Here is a 23,901-nt window from a genome sequence, read left to right as displayed (position 1 = left end):
GACCATCACGGATTCATGAGGCGCCTCTAGAATCTTCAGTCTTTTAACTTCCTTCCCGGCTGGGTACAAATCTTACATTTTTAAAGTTCATTTCAAGTACTTAAGTACTTTGTTGTTTGCGTAGGCAGAGACTATTGACTGGTATTTGTGTAATAAATAGGTATTTCACGCAAGCGACATATTAGTATTTTTAAAATAATACATAAGTATATACATATTTTATATCATTACATATAATGCTACAATTCAGTTGATATTGCACCTCTTTTCATTATTGGGCACGTCATTTTTGTTGTGCCGTAAAAATTTTCCTACATTTGGAAATTTTCGCGCATCACCCTCTTATTTTACATAAAATGAGAAAACCTGTAAATACAATTATGTAGGTACCTATGTACTTTGCTGTCGTTGCACTACACTGCAATCTGTAACTATTAAATTTCAGAATCACCCAATCTATTCAAGCAATGCAAAAACGTTCCTGTATACGAGTACACGTACAGCAAGATAAATTTTATCGCAGTCCCGTACAAAATTATGTTTTGACAGCGGCGCGGAACGGTCCCCTGTGGCCCGTGTGGCCGGCAAACGGGACGGCACATTATTCCTGCCATTTGCCGAGCATGGGAAATTTTGTCACATTCATCATCATCATCATCATATCAGCCAGAGGACGTCCCGTCCACTGCTGGACATAGGCGGAGGCCTATGTTGGGGGAGCCCAAAGAGTGCCACAATGACCGGTCTTGCGCCACCCGCATCCAGCGTTTGTCACATTAGCGAACCACTATTTTTTATGATATACTCGTAGGATAGGAGGCATATGAGCAGACGAATCACCAGATGGTAAGCAATGATCGTTGTCCACGGACAACTGCAACACTAAATGTGTTGAAAGATGGCATTTAAAATGGGATCACGCAATTTTTTTAAGTTTGAAGGTCGTCTCGGTCCTGTAACACCGCGGGCGACAGTTCACAGTTTAGCTGGGCAACGCTGGAAGTTTCTTCAGAAACGCATAGTTAAGGAGTGCCAAGATGGTAATTGTTAAGTATTATAAGGGCTTTTTTCGATCTCCCATAGTTTTTACGGATCATATTACACTGGATTGCACAAAACATAGACTTGCCCGACCTCGCGGGTGTAATGGGAATACACGGCCTGTTTCGTGAAGCGGTGACGTCACGGCTCGCTGCCTCCGCGGTATAGCTATACAAGATATAACAGTTTGTTGGCAAATTAGCTTTTCTTGGGTAATATGTCTGGGCTGAACTGGCAATACTGTTACGTATTTAGAAACTGAAAGAACACTGAACTGACAACTGACGAAGTCTTTACTGTAAGTGTACACGGCACACATAAAATAAAAAGTGCAGGCATGGAACATTGAAACATCCAGCACCAGATAAAACAGAAACACAACGCGCAACATATACCTAGGGCATAGTGAAAAAAGTAACAGTGGGCCGACGCCTTTGATGTTTGAGTAAATGCCGACACCGCACAGAAACACAGTAGGGTTGTCACAGATTTTTACACACCAACACAAACAACATTTCAAATAAGACACGCGAAGTAGTACCGAGCTACTAACAATGGCGATGTATGCAGCTCGGGTACGCGCGACTTACCCCTCGCACGATTGCCCTGTAAAGACGGCTTCGTCGAATGATTGTATTGTTTTATAGACTGTGCCTACATGCATAAAACACAAAGAAGCTATTTCGAAGTTAAATATTTTTTGAACAGACGTATGTTCTCTGTTAAAGGGTTAGAAGTGTTAAGTCGGTTTCACAAATATTCTGTTGGAATAATCTACCTACTTAAATCAGGGCACACCCTTAGGGAAATGTTCGCAGTACGTGACATTTAGGAAGTTGGTGGGACTGTAACGGCTAACCGTTTATATTGCGTCCAGAAATGTCAGATGCCTTGTATAAATAGAACACTTGAAAGGGTACATTGCTAAAGCTATTTGAAAGAGCTTACATTCTACCTACACTCTATCGCAATCTAATCGAGGATAGACCAACGGTATCGTGCCATCTTTTCGAGCAATAGAGCCATTAATAATAATATTCCTCTATTTCAAATTTTCTTTTCCCGACATAAGTATTAACTTCCAAACAGTTGAAGATCCCTGGTAAAAAAAATCATGAATCATTGAAAATCTAAGAACCACTGCTCGAACTAGACTTACTTTTTCATATACGGGCACTGCTTGAGCAACAGTGCCACATATTGCCCAACACCAGTATCTGCGCCGAGCACTGACACCTGCAAGCCTGGTCTCTCTTCCACACAAGGAATAACCTCTTTCTTAGGCTTTTCCACAACTTCTTTAGTGGTCTCTTCCTTTTCTGGCTCTTCTTCTTCGGCTTTGCATGGCTTACACTCAAGCCAGCGGAATGGAGCTGCAGAAATTATTATATTTATGATATTTATAGGTACTTTATCAGTATCACATGCTGGGCCACTTTGACGTCCAAATGAAAGGTTTGCTATGGTGTCATGTTTTTAGATAAATCATTAGTTAATTTATAGTTAACAGTGGTAACCAAACAGCAAGGGATTGTTTAATAACTCTAAGGAACACCTTAGTATTTTAATAAATAAGTCATTATCAGAATCAGGTCTATTAACGTCCAACTAAGATACTAAGGGTCGGTTGCACCAAACCATTTGTCACCGTTAAAGCGTTCGCTATCGTACGGGGAGTTTCATAGTTAACTGCTGAGTGATGTTGATCAGTCTGCTGTGGTTGGTGCAACTGGCCCTTATACATAGATACTACATATTTTATATTTAGCTTGTCTTCAACTCTGTATACTATACATACTTGAAAGCACACTTACTGCCAAAGTTAGTCCCTCCTTCAGTAATCCGTAATTTAATTTTATGCAAAATGCCTTTCTGCTTCTCGTAAGGATCACAAGGTTCAGGACATTTGGGGTCTACTTCTGGAGGTATATCAACATACGCTCTTCTACATGGAGGGTTTTCTTTAAGAGGGTCACATGGTGGCTTGTGCTTCGCGTACCACCGAAGTGAGGATACACTCCAAACGACGAGATTTGAACGGGTCTTGAAGCTGGACAAAAATTGCCAACCGGTTAATACTGTGAGTGATGTCATCCTGTTTTTGGGTTTGAAATTTTTATAAATTTGTTGCTGGATAATTTGGCATGCTGTGGTGAAATTTTTATGTTATTGACAGTTTTAGACGTTTTCTCGGAGTTTATTATTCTTGTTGTATATAAAAAATATCACCAGCCAGGATTGTTCGAAACATCGGAAGTATCGAAACAGGTTAAAGTAAAAACATAGTAAAGCACAAAAGTACTATCTACGATTACTACTATTGCTACTAAAGTACGAAATTGTAGATGAAATGATAGCTCAGCCTGAAAACACGTAATTTTTGGGTTCTTAATCCTTAGTGGTATTCTAGGTCTTTCGATGTGGTAATGTTTGTTCTCATTCGTATACTGGCAAGAATTAGTCTTTTTTTCCGATGTCATGTCGATGTCACACATTCAATATTATCGGGTTTGTACGCAAGCGGTTCGTAGCTGTAATAATATATCGCAAAATTGTAACTTTTTTGTCGGAAATAGTGTGTGTCATTTGCAATTTGCCAATAGAACTTAAACCATTTCGAGGCAACCCCTACAAATAAAAACATGACTCGGGTATGCCCCTCAGATGTTCGAAACGCTATTGTGTGTTTAATTCAACTCAACAACCTTACAACAAAAGGAATGCAGGAGCCAAGGTATACATTATACAACCCCTTCCGTTTCATAATTATCTCAGCCATTCAGCCAGTTGAAGCAGCATTGCAATTCCGACTGGATGCATTCCAATATTTCCAATAACTGAAGTTAATGAATGCAAAGGCAATATGGAGCTTCCGACTTATTTATAGACTTTGTCGAACAACGGAGAGGGAAAGCGGTCGGGGTCGGCCAACGAGCCGCCTTGACATTGCTGTATTTATAGCTTAGGTACTCATCTGCTATTGGTTTCTTTGCCACTTATCTAAAATTGTTCGTAGTATTTGGACAGATTTGTCAGACCAACTTGGGTTAACGAAGATATTTTAAATTCGACAAGATATAGGTACCTATGTACAGTCGGGCCGGGATGGTTATGTATGGGACTCCCTGTTGTGAGCTAATGAGACCCCAGGTTTACCCACTAAAACCCCTCTGTGGCCGCCTCTCTGCTATACGGCGAGGTCCCAGGAACGCCGAAGTACTCTTCCGCAACCTCGCCAAGAGTCGGTGCCCTAACATAAGTATCAACTTTTCTATACAATTATAATACTTAGCGACGCGAATTTGCGAAGTGGGTAGGTACTTAATTTGGGGCACCGGCCAACGTAGTTGCAACGATCACGGGTGATGCTGATGAAGTATAAGTATTTATACATAAGTACAACAATATGTACATTATACATATCGTTGTCTAAGTAAGCTCAATAGAAGTCTTCATGAGCTTCCTGAGGAGCTTAGGAAACTTGTGTAATAAAAATATTTATACATATTTATATATTTTTTATCTTGTTTGTTCCAGGTATGAAGTTATGCGTAAACTGTCTCATTCTATTACCCTTACACTATCTTATGGAGTTATACTTGCTCTAAAGAACAAAGTAGGGTAAAACTTACTCAGGGAATAACAGGAAATTTCTAACGAAAAATAATTTTCATAATGCATCAGGTCCAAAGTTCAAACTCACCCACATACAATATGCTACTGGACCGTAAGTTTCCGGCTTGATGAAAAAAATCGTCACTCCACGGTAGGGATAGATTCAAAAATAGCCTGTAACATTAATAGAACAACTGAAAACTGAAAGCCGGAAGGTAAGTACTAAGATATTTTTTGAAATCTGGTGAACGCTAATCTGACTCTTAATTCCTTCTAGTCGACCCCTACTGCCGTATTCGAACTTCAAGATAAAGCTTGAACACGCCAAAACGTGGGCACATAAAATTACAAATAAATAGAAAATAAAGGTCTAATGGAGCGAAATATATATTGAATATAATTGAAAATATTATAGTTTATCATGCTAATATACTAGACTATCATTTCAGCCTCAGGATTTGACATGTCACAGACTTCGTGATGACCAGGACACAGGCACTTTGCACGACATGATTACTGTATGTTTAAGTAGTCCAAGCCAGAGTTATTTGCGGATAAGTTGATAATATAACTTTAACAGGTGTCTTTTTCAAATATTCATTGATATGGGCCCAGTCCATTGCCATCCGCCTTCATTTATTACCATCCCCCCAAAAGTACCCTTTTGGCATTGTCAGCATGTCCATCATGTTAATACCCTTTCGTCACTATTATAGTGTAATGATAACACGATGAATGCTACCAAAATAGTAACTGTGAGCTGTGGCTTCTTTAAAATAGGTTTAGGTCATTTTCGCAAATGTTTCTTGCATATATTTCTATAGTCAATGTCCCTTATGCGAATCAATTAACGGCATCGCTTGATGCAATCACAAGTAGCTGGCTCAACCATAAATAATGGGGATACTTAGCATTATTTTTATCTTGCAATCTTCGGGAATGTATTAGCAACTCATAGAAGTCAAACTTTTTATTTTGTGTATTGCTTGAAGTATGTATTTCTATAGAACCATCGTCTAACACCTAACACGCTCAAATACGTTAAAAATGATCAAACGTTTTAATATCCTACATTTTGCATACAAATTTCATTTAGCACCACTATTTTGGGAGCAGTAAGCTCTTGCTAGCTACATAAATTTGAGATATTTGTCCGTTTTTTGTAACATAAGAAAAATTAGGTTTCGGTCTTTATGTAAGAACGCTGTATGTTCCTAGTTTCTTTTTTTTTCTCATTTGTATCTCGTCTTTTCTGCTTTCTGGTTGTCTTTCCATTCATTGACGTCTCCGCAACATTTCAAAAACACAAAAACTAATCGATCCTCGATATATTAACATTTTCACAAGTTTCCTTAGCCTAATCGACTTTTCCAATGCTATTGGTGCAAAGTGATTTCGCTCCGTTATTGTTTAAAGCTCGTTATCATGAAAACGAATCATACAATTGACAACTATTGTGGTATCATATGTTCCTCATACTATAGCGATTTTAATTTAAGTAAAGAAATAAAATTTAACCACCCTTTACAAAATTTATAAGCAAAAATGTGTGCCCACGTTTTGGCGTGTTCAAGCTTTATTCACAAGAGACGACACGTACTAGATCCATTCTAGATTACGTTATAGTTTAGATATCAACTAGTTCTCTTTTGCAGCGCAATTCGGGCAAAAAATTTCACTTTTACGTTAGATAGAGTAAGATATCTATTAGATCTGAATTGGATCTCTAAGTCATGTGTTGTGTGGATGTCCTGTGGAAATCGTTCAAGAGTATCTCCAGAATCGCGCAAATGTCAAATTTGACAGGTTAAATATATCGTTATCGTATCTTGGTGATGTCTAATAGATGTCTATTTCAAAATCCGAATCGGGACCCTAATCTCCTCCATTATCCATTTTAGTTTGCAAATCTTTAACAATTATGATGAAATTGATGAATATAGTTCATTAACTTTTTCTACAATTGCAACTTGCTAAGTATATAATCCCATTCTATAAGTATATCTGTGCAGCAATTACGACGATTTTCCTCTATTTCATGTATGTAGGTAAATGACAAAATCATAAAAGTATTTCGGCCAATAATATCAGGTTACATCCTAAAATTAGGTCAATGTAATCAATCATGTCATTCAATTAGTGTTTTGATCCGAGGCACATCAAGAGCTCCCTTTTAACCGATTTCCAAATAAGGTTATTTTCGATAAAACATCTAGGTACAGTCGACGTCAAAGATATGTTTACACTTTTCGCTTTATTACAAAGGAGTAAGGTGCAGAATTGTAAACATCTTTGACGTCGACTGTACCATCGCCTACACTGTTAACTATCTATCGACGGACCTCATTATAAAAGGCATAAGGTCCACCGATGGACAGTCAAGAGTGTGTTGCTCTTTGTACAGTCAACAACAGAGCTATGAATACAGGAAAAGTGTCAAAAATATGTATACAGTACTTTATTGCCTGTACATTAAGGTCGTGTATACATATTTTTGGCACTTTGCCTGTATTCATAGCTCTGTTGTTGACTGTACTACATATTAGTCAGCTAAGTCTTATTGGGTTTTAAATAACCAATTTTTACTTGTATATAAAATGTTTTATTTGGTAGGTGAGTACTATTTTTTAAAGCATTGTATGTATTTGCTAAAGATTTTAGAGAGAACGAAGATTTTTTGTTCTAATGAAATATATTTTGGTTAATTGGAGGACATCGATTCTTGTATTGTACAATCTGCAACTGAAGTAGCTACAGCTTGGCAAAAAAGAGTAGAAATTAAAAAGTTGCAGCACTGTAGTGTCGTCCCGTTTTCTTATATAAATTGGTTTGAAAGGGACGACACTACAGTGTTGCCACTTTTTAATTTCTACTCTTTTTGCCAAGCTATAAGCACGTGATAATGACGTGCACATTCTTTTACTCCCTTATGAATGAAGTAGTGCTTAGATAATTTTGAACGCAATTTTACAGCTGAGTGTACTATCATCACAAGTCCTCTCTTCTCGTTGGTCGTATTATTACAAGCTCCTGAAACGTGCCCGTTCTATTACATCACTTATCTCGCAGATGGGACAAGTTAGCGCGCTCCGCATTTTGCGGTTCCACTTTCTTCGTTATATCCCCGAGGAACGTTACTATGGCTGCGGATGTTGTAATGTAAGCCGCTTATTATACCAGCTTTAGTACCCCTTTTTGGGAATTTTCTTATAGGATTACACTTTCCATTGGCAGACGGATTATTGGCTAGTGAAGGCTGTTGAGTTTTCTAAAAAGTGAGTCCATAAAGCATAGAAAATTAATTATTTATTAAGGAATATTTCTGCTGTGAAGGACAAAGCTAGGAAGGTGTATGTTGTTTTGTTTTACTAATCGTGTAACCAGCAAAATAAAAAGTGCCTGGCAAGAGGATATTTATACCTTATGTTACCTTATGTATGTTATGTAATGTAAGAACGGTGACGACCGGATTGTTAAATTCATTACATCTGAAAAATGTCGTTTTAATTGTGACTAGGGAATGCTCCCGGTACTGAGTTTGTATGACGAAAACCGGGAATTCCCGGTACCGATACTATATTTGATAGAAAACCAGTACCGGGAGCACTCCCTTGAAGACTACTCAATACGTAAGTTTTTGTGAGCGACGATGTACAACTGTATTGGCATATCGAAACTTAGTGTCAAAATTTTCCTGAGCGCTTGAGTAGCGTAGGTATTTTTTCCAACTAACTTTAGGCATATGTACATTGCGACTCAAGATTAGCCCAAACACGTGGCGTCACGCGTCAGACTTCGTCCTTACAACATAAAACTTCCTAAGGGAAACCTTTTGGCGCGGAACTGCTCACAAAAGCTCCATAGCTACAAGCGCAAATAGACCCATTATCACCCGTCCTTTGGCGTTTAGTTTGCACCATAAACATCTACACACTTCAGGACCTTATCACGGAGGAATAAAGTACAAATCGTGTACATATTTCTAAGTTGACTGTTGGTAAGGTCATTCGCTGAACTAGCCTGTAAAACACGGCACTGTAGTCACGAATCAAGGCCGAGGGCTGGGCAGCACGCGATTTCTCAATACCGGATTTACCAGTGAGTCAGAGAGCTTACCGCAAATTACGTTCGATGCGTTGCCTGATTGCCTCCCTGTCACACTTACGAACGAATTTACAAGTGCGACAGAGAGGCAACACGTAGTACGTGGTTCGCGGTAGGCCCTCAAGTGTTTCAGAAATCCGATACACGATGGTTTGTGTTAGGAACGCGGATTCGGTTTGAGTTTGCTTTTGGGGGTATCCCTGATGCGGGATGGACAAAGGAATAAAAAGGAAAACAATTCGAAAGTATCGCAAAATATTGTATGACAAAAGTAGTGAATGAGACTCCGTTGGTAGGTACCTACCAACGGAGTCTCATTCACTACTTTTACATCATGCGATCTTAGTTGTTAAATGTTAAACAATGCCTTTTAGTAATTTTAGCTTTTCACTGGGATATAATAAGCATTTTTTAAATTATTTTTTAGGATTAATAACTTCGGTTAACTAAGCTTATACTAGTAGGAATTCTAGGTTATTGACAGAATATTTATAGCGTATTTTAGTTTGAAAATACTTAAAAATATGAAATGAAAAAATCGAAGGAAATCAATCTTCCAAATTCCGCTAGATTAAAACTGTTGTGAAATAATTTTGATATGAAATGTGTAGGAATACTCTAGTATTATAGGTGGTGTAGTGTAAAGGCCCCAGTACACAATGGGCCATCGCCGGCCACTCCAAGGGACGCATTTATGCGTTAGAGGGAGCAAGTGATATTGCTATCTCATTCTACCGCAAGGCTTCGTCCCTTAGAGTGGCCGGCGATGGCCCATTGTGTACTGGGGCCTTAAGACGAAACGGGAGCTGAGCTAAAAGTCAATTTTGAGATTTCAAGCTGAATATACCCGTCGCTCTGACGGGGCGTAACCGCGGCGTGAGAGACTGTATGTGTATGTGTAATGCACGCACACAGACGCGTGCGGTGCGCCCGTACTCGCGCTGGCGCGCACCTCACTGATTGCAATTTGCATTGCCACTTTTTGTTACTGCTACTACTAAGTAGGGTAATTCGCCAGTAACTGGCCACTTTTAATAACTGGCCGCCCTAAACTAAAAATGAATCCTATTCACCTATAAACAGAATTCATTTTAGTATAAGGTTTCAATAACTTGCCACTTTATACTAAAATTAATTCTATTTATAGGTGAATATAATTCATTTTTGGTTTGGGGTGGCCACTGACGAATTACCCTATTGCGATTGAACTTTTTTACTTACCCGGCTTACGTTTACGGAACTCGATATCGAATAGGGTAATTCGCCAGTAACTGGCCGCCCTAAACTAAAAATGAATTCTATTCACCTCTATACAGAATTCATTTTAGTAGGTATAAGGTTTCAATAATTGGCCACCTTATACTAAAATGAATTCTATTTATAGGTGAATAGAATTAATTTTTGGTTTGGCGTGGCCAGTTACTAATAGTGGCCTGTTACTGACGAATTACCCTATTTATGTACTTAGTGGTTAATACTAGTATCAAGTATTTTTTTTTCAATAATGCTCAGAAAAGAAGTATAGACATGACAAATATAAATATTAACGTCTTTGTAAGGCAGGATTGGACATTCTATAGAGTAAGAGTAAGTGTATGAAACAACCAATTCAGCTAGGACTAGGGAATGCTATCTAGATCTCGCAATTTCGAGATCTCGCTAGATCTCGCACGTATTTTTCGAAATTTAACCTAGTTGACAGGAAATCTCGATATATGCAATCTCGGTCGAGATCTCGATTAATATATTCGAGATCTCGAATAAGACTGAAAGTGAAATACTTTGTTTTAAGTAATATATGACCTTAGATTCATGTTGTTCATTCAGGCAGTGCTATTATGTGTCCGGCTTTAGCTCCATTATTGTTACGCAGTTTCTAAGTAAAGGTAAATAGTGGTTTAACATCGATAGCATTTCATAGAAATAGAAGTAAAGTAAAAATTAAAATTGATCTTATGTTAAATATTTAATTTGTTGTTGTTATTTTCAAAATATAACATGAGGTACCTTAAATAAGTAGTATGTCGGCGGCATATCGTAAAATCGTAATCCTTGACGTATCATGAAACGCCACCATTTCCTGATCTAATATTAACCCAGGCATATCACGATCTTCCTTATGAAAGAGACGGCAGATCCATCAGAGCAATGCATTCTTTGATATTCCTAGCTTCATAGCGGGCGCATTGTAAAATAATTGATCGAGAAATCATATATATATTTTCAATGATTTTGTAAATGACTACAGTTATGACTACGGTTATTAGAAACCAATTATCCACTCAACCGTCCTGCCCACGAGACTGTTTTCCTGTCAACCGTCCGGGGTTTTTTAGCGACGCACACCCCGCGCAGTGCATTCACAATTTTCTACAAAAATTATAACTACACTGCCATGTAAATTTTTATTTGAGCTAACTATTTAGTTAGGCTACGTTGTCGCATCAAGAGAATTAGTAAATAATGCTGAAATATTCCGTTAGATGGCTCTGAAATCAAATCTTTCTTCCACCCCTTTGGATAGTAAGGTTCCCGCGGACGGTTAAGAGCATATTTTAAGGTTAAGAGCTGGGCATTGTCTCAGAAACGTGGGACAGCCCCCTAATGAGGCACTGGCTCGGTCTGCATGCGCCAGTTCCGTATGTACCGGGTCATAGGTTAAGTTAGTTTTGTTTTATTTTTAAATTTTAATGTATTGTTTAGTTTTATATGATATTAACCCTAATTTTAAGTTTAGTAATAATGATACTAACCCCAATGGACCTAAAGTCTGAAATAAATTATTTTTATTTTATTTTATTTATTTATTTTATATTTTTTTCGGATACTATGCTATCGTCGGACGGGACGGTCAAGTGGTTATAGTATGTTTAATATTCTTTCTAATGGTATGCATCACCAATTGATCAGTACTCTTAATTTAATACTCTTTCAAACGACATCTCACACGAACCGATCGGTCCCATAGGACTAAAGACGTGAACAAATATCAATGCTGGTCGGCCGCCCACTTTTTCCTTCCTTTTTTTCGACACCCCCCCCCCCTTCCATAAAATAAAAACGGGTTTATTCATATTCTGGAGACCACGAGGAACACGTCCATACCAGTTTTAGGTATTTAGAAGAGATGTCGACGAAAATCGTGAAGGAGACGACTTTTGTTTAATTTGCCTAAAGACTATAGGAATATCAGAATATCACACCTTGAGGTTTGCACAAAATGGCTGGTGTTCGCTAGGCAGATCATGAAATGTCGGCGTTTCATTATATCCCTAGGAATATCTCGATACGCCCGATTTTACGATGTCTATATGTATGGAATTCTTAGAGATTTTTGATTAAAATAACACATTTTTAGTTACTTTGTCAAATTCGATCTCGTCGAGATATTAATCTCGATCCCGAAAATCTGACTGTCGAGATCTCGAAACACCCAATCTCGATTCGGATTTTTCGTGCGAGATCTCGAATCGCCAATCTTGGTGCGAGATTGCATTCCCTAGCTAGGACCTTAAATTGCTCGACAATTACGGAGCGTGACTGTACCTAAAATTTTTGTAAACCCATAACCATGCAATAAAATATTTTTGATTTTGATTTCTAATTTGAAATATTAGAATCAAAAAGTTCAAAATAGATTGTACCTATGTAACTACAAAAATGTGTTCCCTCTCAACGCAAAACCCCTTGTGTCTTAGGAGGATCTAGATATTTTCACACAAGACGGTTTATCGATAACTTCTTACATCACTAGATTATCGACATTAAATGTCGACTATTGCCCATCACTTTTCTGGCTGTGTACGTATTTAGAAACTTGACTCCGCCCCTAAAATTAGTGCGGGAGGGACAACTGCAGCTGAGGCGAAAAATCCTGCGTAAAAATGACAAAAATCGAGGTTTCGTACTCTTCTTTTTCCTCCTCCAAAACTTAACCAATCGTAACCAAATTTGGAAATCTAAATGATTATGAAATTATCTGTGTCGGACCGTTTTGCTTTTTTGACTAATTGATATCAGTTTTGAATACCACGCCTCTCATTGCGGCATAGTCAATTAGGCCATTTTGGCCATTTTTGAAGGGCTCTAGCGCCTTAAAAAACAAAAATATCAAAAAAAGCAAAACGGTCCGACACAGATATTGACAATATTAATCTGTGTTGAAAAAATCATTGCTCTAGCTTCAAAAACCACGGAGGAAAACGAGGACTACGTTTGTATGGAGAAATGACCACTCCTGTTGGCTCTTAAGTCTCCTTTTTGACCTTGCCAATTTCCATTACTCGCAGAATATGCCAGCAAGATTGATGGTCATGTACTGATTGCAAATATGTTGTGTAATACACACACGTGAGGCTCGAAAAATGGTGTTTGCTATTTATATATATTTCTACCACGTCAGTGTTAAACAACCGAACAGCCTTGAATTATTATATTTAATTTAAAATCCTTAAAAATCTGAATTAAGTACCTAAGAAAAATTACAATATCTACAGACCTGGACAAATGTTCTAATAACCTCCCAGTTGAAGCTTTCACGTTGATAGCAAAGTTCTATTACCTACCTTACCTAATGAAAACTATTTGTCGGACTTTTAAATTGAATCCAATGTTCACACATACGTAAATCATGCTATACCTACTTACTTAATTCTGTATTCTTGAACCTAACCTACATAAGTAAGCTAGGTTCAAGAGTGGTTCAAGAATACAGACTAAAGTAAGTAAATATAGCTATCAAAACAGCATTACCGTTAAGTAAGTAGGTACTATTAGCGATAGCGGTACAACCTGAAATTCGGGAATCAGCTGCAAATGGTGTTAAAGGTACGAAAATCGGCACGATTAATCTTTAGGCCATTTGAATCAATTTGACCCGTAGCACCAAAAAAAATAACAAACGAAAAGGAGTTATGACGTCATCAATTTTGTATGGAAAAATAAAAAAAATTGTTCAGAAACCTATCGTGTGTGGTATTAAATTAAAGGGCATTTTGAGCCGGTTCTAAAAATTTATCACATTATTATATTTCCGTCACTTGCATTCAATTAAAATAAAAATAACTTTCAAAACATACCAAGTTTGGGCTCTTCCAGATACGAAACCGTTGAATTATTTTTTTCAAAATATACCTCAAGTAATACCCAATATCCTCATATCTAACCCCAAGAAATTAATTTCGAAAATATTTAGTTTTAGTATTATTTTAATTTTTTTTATTAAATAATTATATATTACAAATTGTGATCTATCAATCTATCAATGAAATGGCCTCCTAGCCTAGTCAATAGTGACCCTGCCTATGAAGCAGGCAGTAGTCCCAGGTCCGAATCCTGGTAAGGGCATTTATTTGTGTGATGATGATGATGAACACACAAATAAATGCCCTTACCAGGGCTTGTATATATTTGTATATGGGTATTTATTTGTGTGATGATGATGATGAACACACAAATAAATGCCCTTACCAGGATTCGAACCTGGGACCTCTTGCTTCATAGGCAGGGTCACTATCGACTAGGCTAGGAAGCCGTTTCATTGATGGATTGATAGATTACAATTTGTAATAATAAACATTTAAAAAATAATACTAAAACTAAATATAATAAACTTGGTATGTTTTGAAAATTATTTTTATTTCAATTGAATGCAAGTGACGGAAATATAATAATGTGATATATTTTTAGAACCGGCTCAAAACGCCCTTTCATTTAATTCCATACACGATAGGTTTCTGAACATTTTTTTTTATTTTTCCATACAAAAAAAGATGACGTCATAACTCCTTTCCATTTGTTTTTATTTTTTGGTGCTACGGGTCAAATTGATTCAAATGGCCTAAAGATTAATCGTGCCGATTTTCATACCTTTAACACCATTTGCAGCTGATTTTGGTCAACCGCTATTACTATATAGCCGTTTTCTTTAGGCTAACACCCTGACTTCGTATTCAAGTTTTTTTGCTCGTTAATTAGCCGATTTTCTACATGTAGAGTGTGGTGGGACTGATTTTGGCAGGAGCTCACGCAGCGCAGTCAGAGAAGTTATTATAGTAGGTGCCGTTAAAGCACCCTACATTATACTGTTATATAATTTATCGTAAAGAATCGTCATGAATAGCGACATGACTACAACTTAAAATTTAACTTTTTCAAGAAACCATAAGCAGGTAGGTATTGCCTACATATAACGTGAAAGAAAACAAAACCACTCAAGTGGTTCAACAATCGGATACGCTGCGAGCCCTCGAGCTCATGAGTGGCAGCCATCCAGTTCGATAAGATCGCTCGTGCAAGATAATAAAGCTCTTCCGGACTGTGAAAAGTCGGGGTAATGCGTGAAGTTTGGAATTAGAATACCTGTCTTTTGATTTTATTCCATTACCATACGATATTAATCGACATGCGGGTAGAATAATTTTATAGGAGTCTTCTGAACGGCCATCGGACTAACATATTAACTCACATTTTAGGTCGAATGTAAAAAATACGTTACGTTGTGTGGGGGGAGGGAGGGTAGCGAAAAACCTCACCAAATATCACCAGGGGGAGGGGGGGTTAAAAAGTAGCCGAAAACACCTCGCGTGATTTGTGCACAACCCCAAAGTAGTTTCTCCACTATCTACCCTTTTCCGTTTCTTTGGAAATTTGACTTGGCGTGAGTCTGATAATCTTGAAAAGTCGTGCTCGCCAATCTAGTGGAGAGCCATCGAAGTATTGGCAAGATACCCACCCGCTGGTTTAACCCTTTGACGTCACCTGGCGGGCGCGACTAGTCCTATGTCAACCTTCGTTCATTCCGACAAGAAGATTCGAGATGACATCGCACACGATAGGCGTGGTGTTCAAAGGGTAAAACTGCAGGCCGATTTTCTGCCGATGGAAAATTCTTCAAATTCTAGGTACAACACACAGTGCGTTCTGTAGCCCGGGCGTAAGAATACGGCTACGGTATCCCCTGCCTGTCGTAAAAGGCGACTAAAAGGTGTTCTCGGGGTTGGATACGGTCGCAGCTAGGTACTGCGATTGAAAAAAGGGTCCCCTCTTTTCATAGCAAAGGGTCATAGCGCTAGGACGGCACTGGCGCGTTCATTGGAGATCCCAGAGCCGTCCGAAATGCGCCGAGGAGGACAAGGGATGTTTTTAGTCAGTGAAAGTCCGACATAACCTCCGCGCTATCCCTGCGGTGCGTGCGTGTAACGGATTTTCCTCCCAATAAAAAAAATAAAGGTACAAAACATAGTAGACGAAAAAAGTTGAGATTAGACATAGAAAAAGACTAGATTACTCACGATTTTGGTGTTAAGGTGCATAAGCTCCCGCTCAGTGACGCGGCGCCGCGCGGTCTCCATCTGCTGCTGTCGGTACTGGTTGTACTTATACAGCAAATACATTCCGGGCAGGGCAAGCACCACGAACGGTCGCATCAAACTCGACGACGACCGCGCAGGCATTTTACCACCATTTTACACTACAGTACGGTTCACACACATTTTTACACAACACAGTTTACACGTATGGAAGAATTTGACTTTAGAACTACGGGGTTTCTAAGTTATTGCTTGAATAGACCAATATTTAGTATTTACACAGCGTTCCGGTTGCGCCACCTGCAATGAAATAATACATTTTAATTATGAATGTATAATGTAAACAGAAACGGCGGGTGTAATTGTAATTACAACGTATTCGGTGGATAATTAAATTGAACAATTCGGCCGAGTATCAGGAGTGACGTGAATTGTTAATTTTATACGTGAAATTTTCTCATATTAATTACATTTATATATAGCCTGTTTGAAAATTATCAAATTACTAATGTGTATAGGTGCCTACTTATGAGCGAAAATTAATGTTTGGATTAGATAGTACTAGCGACCCGGCCCGGCTTCGCACTGGTTGACAAATTATTTCTTAAGAATCACTCTATTGACATGTGAAAAGAAAACCGCATGAAATTCCGTTCAGTAGTTTTCGAGTTTATCGCGAACATAGTACAAACACACATAAATAGGTACTGACGCGGCGGGACCCTTTGTTTTATAATTATGTTTATGCTGTGAAGATAAGCATTATTTGAACATAGATTTTCCAATTTCTGATAATAAAACTCCGCGCCCCGTAATATCGTATTAGCTCCAATTTATCGGTAACCCACTTGACCTTCCCCACGAAGCCTTCAATTACGACGGCAACGTTCGATTATCGCAGAAAATTAGTTTTTAACAAACTTGCCAATACGGCAATTTGGACCGAAATACACCTAATGAGCAGGCAATGAGTTGATGGATCGTCCCGGGGAGTAATTGGCTCCGCGACTGTTGATAGGGGAGAAACGGGTAATCACGACCAGCAGGTAAATATTGACACTAGGCTTAGGCAGGTAAAGGATAGGAGACTTTTCGAATAACGTATAATTATAAATGGAACCTGGGCATAACATTGACGAAATCATGCTAGTTTACCTTGCCTTTTTAAATATCCATCAGAAATATCTGGTCTGATCCAATTTAGCCTTCGAGCAACACCGGCTTCCGACACGTCGGAAGGGAGGGGCCCAAGCGATATCTCACCGTACAAATCGTCCTGCCATTTTTCGCGGGGGGAAGGTGCACACAGTCGCACTTCTCACACACTTACATACAAAATCCAATCAAAGGCCCTACCGCGAACCACGTTCGACGTGTTGCCTCTCTATGGCACTTGTAAATTCATACGTAAGTGTGACAGGGAGGCAACACGTCGAACGTGGTTCGCGGTAGGCCCTCTGTAATGACGACACAAATACATAGAAAATGACACACGTCAAAGACAAATCTTGTAAACCTCGATCTCTTTTTGTGTACGGACGAGTGACTAGTGTCACAACACGCACACTAACACATTTTCGTTGAAGTATGTCATTGTATTCTGAGAGATGAGAAGTCGGATTTGTCGCTCGACCGATCCGCAATTTGTACTGAGCGAGCAAAATCGATAAATCCAACAATTACTTGAGACTAAAATATAATAATTGTATTTAAATGTAATTAAACGTATGATATGTAAAAAAAATATTACATGTAGGGTTTGCACGACGGATCCGAAATGTATGGGAATATCCGCGGATCCGGATCCAGATTCGGATAATTTCATACATTTCGGATCCGGATTGCAAACCCTAATTACATGTGAAAGGAATACTTTCATTTTGTAAATTTGATTTCCCCGACCTCTTTTTATAACAAAAAACCGAGCAAACAGGCATTTTGTGCAGCAGTGTTCACGCGCGCGTCTGGACTCGATCTAGTGAAAAATCCAAGTGCAACTAGTTTTATTACCCGTGCTAGATTAGATTGACGCGCTAATCTTGTACCTCGGCAGAGGGGAAATAGTGCGAATGCCGCCTCCCTTCCGTGTTGCTCGAAGAATTTAGCAGCCTCCACCGTAGGAAAAAGCGGTATTTTTTTCCGTAGTGTAAGGATGTTTATACATTTCAATGTGTTTGTGAGTTGAGTGAGTCACCGGGTTCTGGCCTTACATGATTATAATATTTATAAAATACACCGTAGTTCCGCGCTAGGGCTAGGACAGTAGTTGGGTGTTTTGGTTAAAAGTCTCCTTTTAAATTTTGTTACAAGCTTATATGATTTCTGTTATGTAACTAAAATTTTCTGTTGTAACTTTTAAGTAAGTTTCGTTTCCAGCTAACTAGTTTGCAGCAAAGCGTTAGTAATTACCCTACTCTCCCCTAATGTGGAACAAGTTTTCCGAGGCTTCCTTTACCGTGCGACGAGCCACGGATGATTGGATTTGCTCGAATGGAACGCAATTGTTCTGGAAATGTAATGTTGATGTCTGTCAACGTTATTTGATGTGGTGGTACGCGCGTTATATGTATTTGACCTTTATGTTTTGCAATAGAAACGGAAACGGTAGTGGTCTTGTATTACTTTTGTATAACGGTAACTTGCTAGCAATAAATAAAAAGAAGGAACACATACAAAGAAATATAAACTATTTAGGACTAAGCTAAGGACACAGGTCCATAACGCAATGTTCGTTAATCTATTTTCTAGTTCGCTATTACTCGAATTATAATAATGCAAAAGCGATAGAGGCAATTAGACGAACGAACGATCGAAGAGGTTGATGGTAGGCCCCCAGTTTTGCTATTGTCAACTTTTCATGTTAAATCTTTTACTGTACCTCGTCAAATTTATTTATTTATTTTTATTTATTCTTTAACACCAAATTGACGGGTTATCTTTAACGTCCACGCAAAATCTAATCCATAAAAGGTAGCTGCTTCCTGGTTTGCATAGCAAAGACATTATTCTATATTTAGCCCCTCAAGCAAATCGAAAGCAACCGAAGTCGGTGCCAGAGCGCCCTGGTACCCGCGCGATACCATCGACATCGACTTGAGGCAAGACATGTTGACGTTCGATCGCCATTGCCTGATCATTGGTAACGTCGTGAACGAAAGTTGGAGCAATAACGTATTTCCAAAGTTTGTTTGTCGTGGTTTACTTAAATGCAAACTTAAATGGAGTTGGGCGGGACATGTTGCTAGGCAAAGTGATGGCAGGTGGACCAAAATGTTGACGGATTGGTGGCCGCTTTCGGATGAAAAAGCGCCTGGCGTCCGTTGGCTCGTTGGGTGGATGACATTGGGAAAATTGCGGGGCACTTGGATGAGACTAGCCCAGGACCGGGAAAAAGTAGCGTACACGAAGAGAGGCCTATGCTCAGCAGTGGGCGACTGAAGGCTAGAATGATGAATGATGTTGATAAATGATGGTTTACTTAGTTTCACGGCGTATAGATTAAAATGCTGCACATATCTAACTTCCTAAGCAGACAGATTGGAGATTGATTTACATAGACAATTAAGAACGAGAAGAAGTATAAGAATAGTTTTAGCCTTTACGTAAACCTATTGGAGGATTAAATTCAAAGTTGCAACGCGTGTGAAACAGGATCCACATTTAACAGACTGTTTAACGTCAAACAACAGTGAACTATGAAATTTCCCATCCAAAAAATTTTGCGAACGCTTTAACGGTGACAAACGGTTTGGTGGAACCGACCCTAAGTGTGAAAGCTCCAAGATGCAAACACAATATATTTCGCACCCTCATTTCTCAAAGGTCAAACAAAAACAAACACTTCTAAAGAACTATCAAAAAAGGAGTTCGCAACTAAACAAACTTTATATCTTCTCTGGCGATCCTCAAAATTCCGTCTCTTTTGCACTTTACTTTGAAACATACAGTGTGATAAGGACAAGGTTACAGTCCCGATTTTTTCGTAGTAACGCGCTGATCGGATCGTTGGATAACAGGCTTAGGTTTAAAGCTATTTCAGCTGTTACGTGGTTTTTGCCGTGGCTACATCGCTGGCCTTAATCTCTGTCGGCTTACCCCCTTATTCATAAACGTTTACTAAAGTTGAGAAGCCGATAATAATCGTTTGTCCCTTTCCGACGTATTGGTATGATAGAAAGGGACAAACGATTATTATCGGCTTGTCAACTTTAGTAAACATTTATGAATAAGGGGGTTAGTATTTAAGCTATAGCAGGCGTGGCTCACTCCGCCATTTCGTCGCTTTGCTACACGTAGCTAAAAGTACATCCGTTCGACCCCAATTTTGGGGTTTGCCATAAGCCGCGCGTGGCGCTGTCGCCACCTAGCAGACATATCTGTGCTTATCGTGACAGACGCGTTTTGTTAGAGAGTGAGTCTTCTGTACCTAGTACTATTATTTATTCTGTGGCTATAGTAAAATGGGTAACCGAGATGGAAAGGAAAGTAATCCATTTACCAAAATCCTCCACTTTGGTATTGATCTGAAAATCTTTTGTTGCCTCTGATAAATATACTCGTCTCACGCACACACACTGTTAAATACATATACAGACCTATAAGGATGCTCATATAAAATAAAAAAATATGACCTTCCTTTTTAGGGTTCCGTACCAAAAAGGTACAAAAGGAACCCTTACGGTGCGGCTCTGTCAGTCTGTCACACCGCTAAATATCTTGAGAACTACTGAAGCTATCGATTTCAAATTTTGAATACCTCGTTATTAAAGGAGAATTCGAACACTTTATTGGAATAAAATCTATCAATGTCCAGTTAAAAAGTAATCCAGTCACTCAAATCCCAAATCACCTTGTTCATTCACATTCGAAACGAAATTGAAAAAGTGTGAAATTAAAAATAACGGGCTCACGGAATATAACGATTTAAGTTTATTACAATTCTGTTCACCTTTGGGAGAACAGCGTTCTTTGTGTTAAATCTCCATGCTCGTATACGTCGTTATTTCGACGGTTGACTTGTGATTTTTCCCCTGCGATTTTACGCTTGGAGTGAGTAGAGCGAGCGAAGTGAAAAATCATTCACACTGGTTTTGGTATTTCCCATTAGAATACTTTTTAGAACTTCTCTCTCTCTCTCTTCACTACTTGATCTTGATCGTAACGATCGTAGGTACCTATATAATCTACATAATATAGGTAGGTATAGCTTTATTTGACGTTCACAAGCGCATAGTAATATGCCTACTTGAATAAACTATTTTTTATCTTTATCTTTATCTTTATAACTAATGTGGTAAGTATTAGGTTTGTAGATCTTGTTAGTCAAAAGTGTGCTGACACTGTTCAATAGCTCCTACATAGAACTAAATATGTACGTCAAAAATCATTAATACCGGTTAACTAAATGAACCCTGGCGCCAGCAATTGTGGAATTTGAAGATTTTCTCAGACTATAAGTTACGGTTATAATAGGAATGTTACTATCAGCTCTAGACTGCCAGTTTATATTTAATTAAAGTCCACGTAGTGTGCAATATATGGCAGTCTCTCGGGATTCTGATACAGGTGATTGCATGCGGTTCACTGTAGCTATATCAAGCTATGTTCCCTCTGTCTTGTGTAAGCTATGTGAAGAGCTTTAATTAAAACTGTAAAGCTTACGAAACGTTTTATATGGTTCAGGTATATATAACGTACCTATATATTTTAAGCAAAATTACGCTATACCAATTTGACAAATGTAAGTTTACTATTATGATTTCATTAAGTTAGCTACTAACTTATTGGCGTATGATAGAGGTGATAAATGAATGAATGAAATGACTTTTTATTTTATAGGTAACTAGTGATAAAGATAAACATAGTTTATTCATGAAGGTATATTAAAATGCGCTTATTTCATCAAATAAAGCTACACCGGCTCGAACCCTACACCTCTGCCTCGAGAGGATTTAAATTCCCCCTCATATTGAGGGTATCCGAAATGGGACCGGCAACAAACTCGGCGAGACATCTCTTTTATGTTATGTCGTTAATTACTATAAAGAAGACATGCGCTAGCCACTTTACTCATTTGGAATGTTGGAAAGTGAGACATGAAATAAAAGGTTTATTTAACCGCTCCACATTTCCATTTTGCCGCGGCGCAAACCAGAGATCTTCAAAAAGGCTAATCTACTAAAAGCAGCCTTTGACTGGGCGTTGAATAGAACCAAATGAGGTTACTTAGTGATGTTACAACGTCCTTCTAGCGTAACTTGTTTGATCTTGGCGGCAATGTACATGATCAAATGAAAACATAGAGGTGCCGACTTGGAGTGGTCAATTAACTGCGTCGTCGATAGAAGAAAGCAGAAGTTTAAGTTTATTGGGTTACCTACCTAACCGCCTAACCCGCTGATAACATACCTACCTATACTCAAGACCTCACAAATTGAAATCCGTCAAGACATTTAGACTGTCGAGAGCGTATTATTAAAAAATATACAAACCTATAAAAATACTGGTATAAAGTAAAAAATATGACCTCCCTTTTTCATCATCAGTAAAACTAGCAACAGCACTACACCTCCGTATAAAATACGGTTGTAACTAAACCACGCTAACATTCAGCGTCTCCGAGTAAAGATGACAATAATAATCCCGAGAAGCTGCAGCTAAGAACTAGCGGCCCTAGTGCGGAAAATCAACTCCTTACCTACCCTAGATCGTATCTCATTCAATTGCTAAAGCTACCTTACGATTAGGGAAATAAAGTTCACTTTTAAACGGCGGTGGGTAAAGTTGGAATGATGCGCTGTCTCCAACTGAACTCTTTTAATATTCTTCTCTTCACAAAGCTTTAATTCTTTTGTTCTTGCACTTTATGCTCAGGGGTATTGCACGTTCTTTGCAGTGAGGAATATTTAAATGGGTGTTTGTTTTGAGCAGATACAGTTTGACTAGGTGAGTTGGTGATCATTTGATCAAATTGTGTTGATCTGAGGTAGGCGATATTGCATCCATTAGGACAATTTTTGTATTCTTGGTTTGGTACGCTTTCAACATATGTTTTTTAACATATTTTATTAAAATACTCCTATCAAAAGGCCAAATGAAGTTTGTTTCACTAAAATTTTAGATTTGTGTCAGGTTTAACTATACTAACTTACATCTTTTAGCATAATGAGTATATAGGTACCTAGATTAATAGTACCATGGTTGCAATAATATGGCTGAAAGGCTGGAATACAATTTTTAATCACAAATGTACAAAAAAAAAATGCACTCACTTTGAGGGTGAATTTCTTAAATCCATTCTTACATAGTGAAGTTCTACAAAATTAGAAGAAAAGGTAAATACAAACTTTCATGGTCTGGGCTGTGCCTTATCTGTCAGTATCGTGACTGTTTTTTTTTTTTTTGGGTGTTAATATTTTTATTTAGTTATCTTTTCAATACTAGCTAGATTTCGCTACCTTCTAATAGGTCTTGGAGAGGTCTCAATCACAATAGGTACCTAGTGTTCATTGTAAGAGCTGGAAGCATCGAGCTAAAATGTCTTCTTTTGTTTTCCCTGTTTTCAACAAAAATGGCGCAAGTCAATGCAGGAGTAAAGAAAGCATCACAGTAACGACTACGTGTAACTGATAAATGCTAATTATCGATATACCTAGGTATGTTCTAATCTTCTAATCCATCTCGATTGATGATGCGAAATCATTGTAGAATGTACTCTGCAGTTAGCTGTTGTCTGCTGTACATGTGTGCAGTTTACATCTTATTCAGTGGCGTAGCGTGAGCGTGTACTAATCTAGCCGTGGGCGAAGTCGCATCTGCGAGGCCCTTTTCT

At 38.4% G+C, this 23,901-nt stretch overlaps 2 protein-coding genes across 2 annotated transcripts in view; both read right to left on the bottom strand.

Annotated features, from left to right (window-relative positions):
• Positions 1-3,190, bottom strand: part of LOC134672547 (malate dehydrogenase, mitochondrial-like) — a 33,222-nt gene extending 30,032 nt beyond the window's left edge. The window contains exons 1-2 of the mRNA XM_063530493.1: positions 2,856-3,190; positions 2,201-2,414 (exon numbers count right to left, since the gene is read on the bottom strand). Coding sequence (XP_063386563.1) covers positions 2,201-2,414; positions 2,856-3,135 — 494 coding nt within the window. The 5' untranslated portion in view covers positions 3,136-3,190. The remainder of the gene's footprint in view (positions 1-2,200; positions 2,415-2,855) is intronic.
• LOC134672532 (inner centromere protein A) overlaps positions 1-23,901 on the bottom strand; it is a 100,977-nt gene that overhangs the window by 60,760 nt on the left and 16,316 nt on the right. Inside the window, exon 2 of the mRNA XM_063530478.1 lies at positions 16,053-16,370. Within this exon, the coding sequence (XP_063386548.1) occupies positions 16,053-16,214 (162 nt within the window). The 5' untranslated portion in view covers positions 16,215-16,370. The remainder of the gene's footprint in view (positions 1-16,052; positions 16,371-23,901) is intronic.

The sequence above is a fragment of the Cydia fagiglandana genome, chromosome 17 (assembly GCF_963556715.1).
Source record: "Cydia fagiglandana chromosome 17, ilCydFagi1.1, whole genome shotgun sequence".
NCBI lineage: Eukaryota > Metazoa > Arthropoda > Insecta > Lepidoptera > Tortricidae > Cydia > Cydia fagiglandana.
The sequence above is the reverse complement of the archived record's forward strand: the minus strand, read 5'-3'. Positions and strand labels throughout refer to the sequence as shown.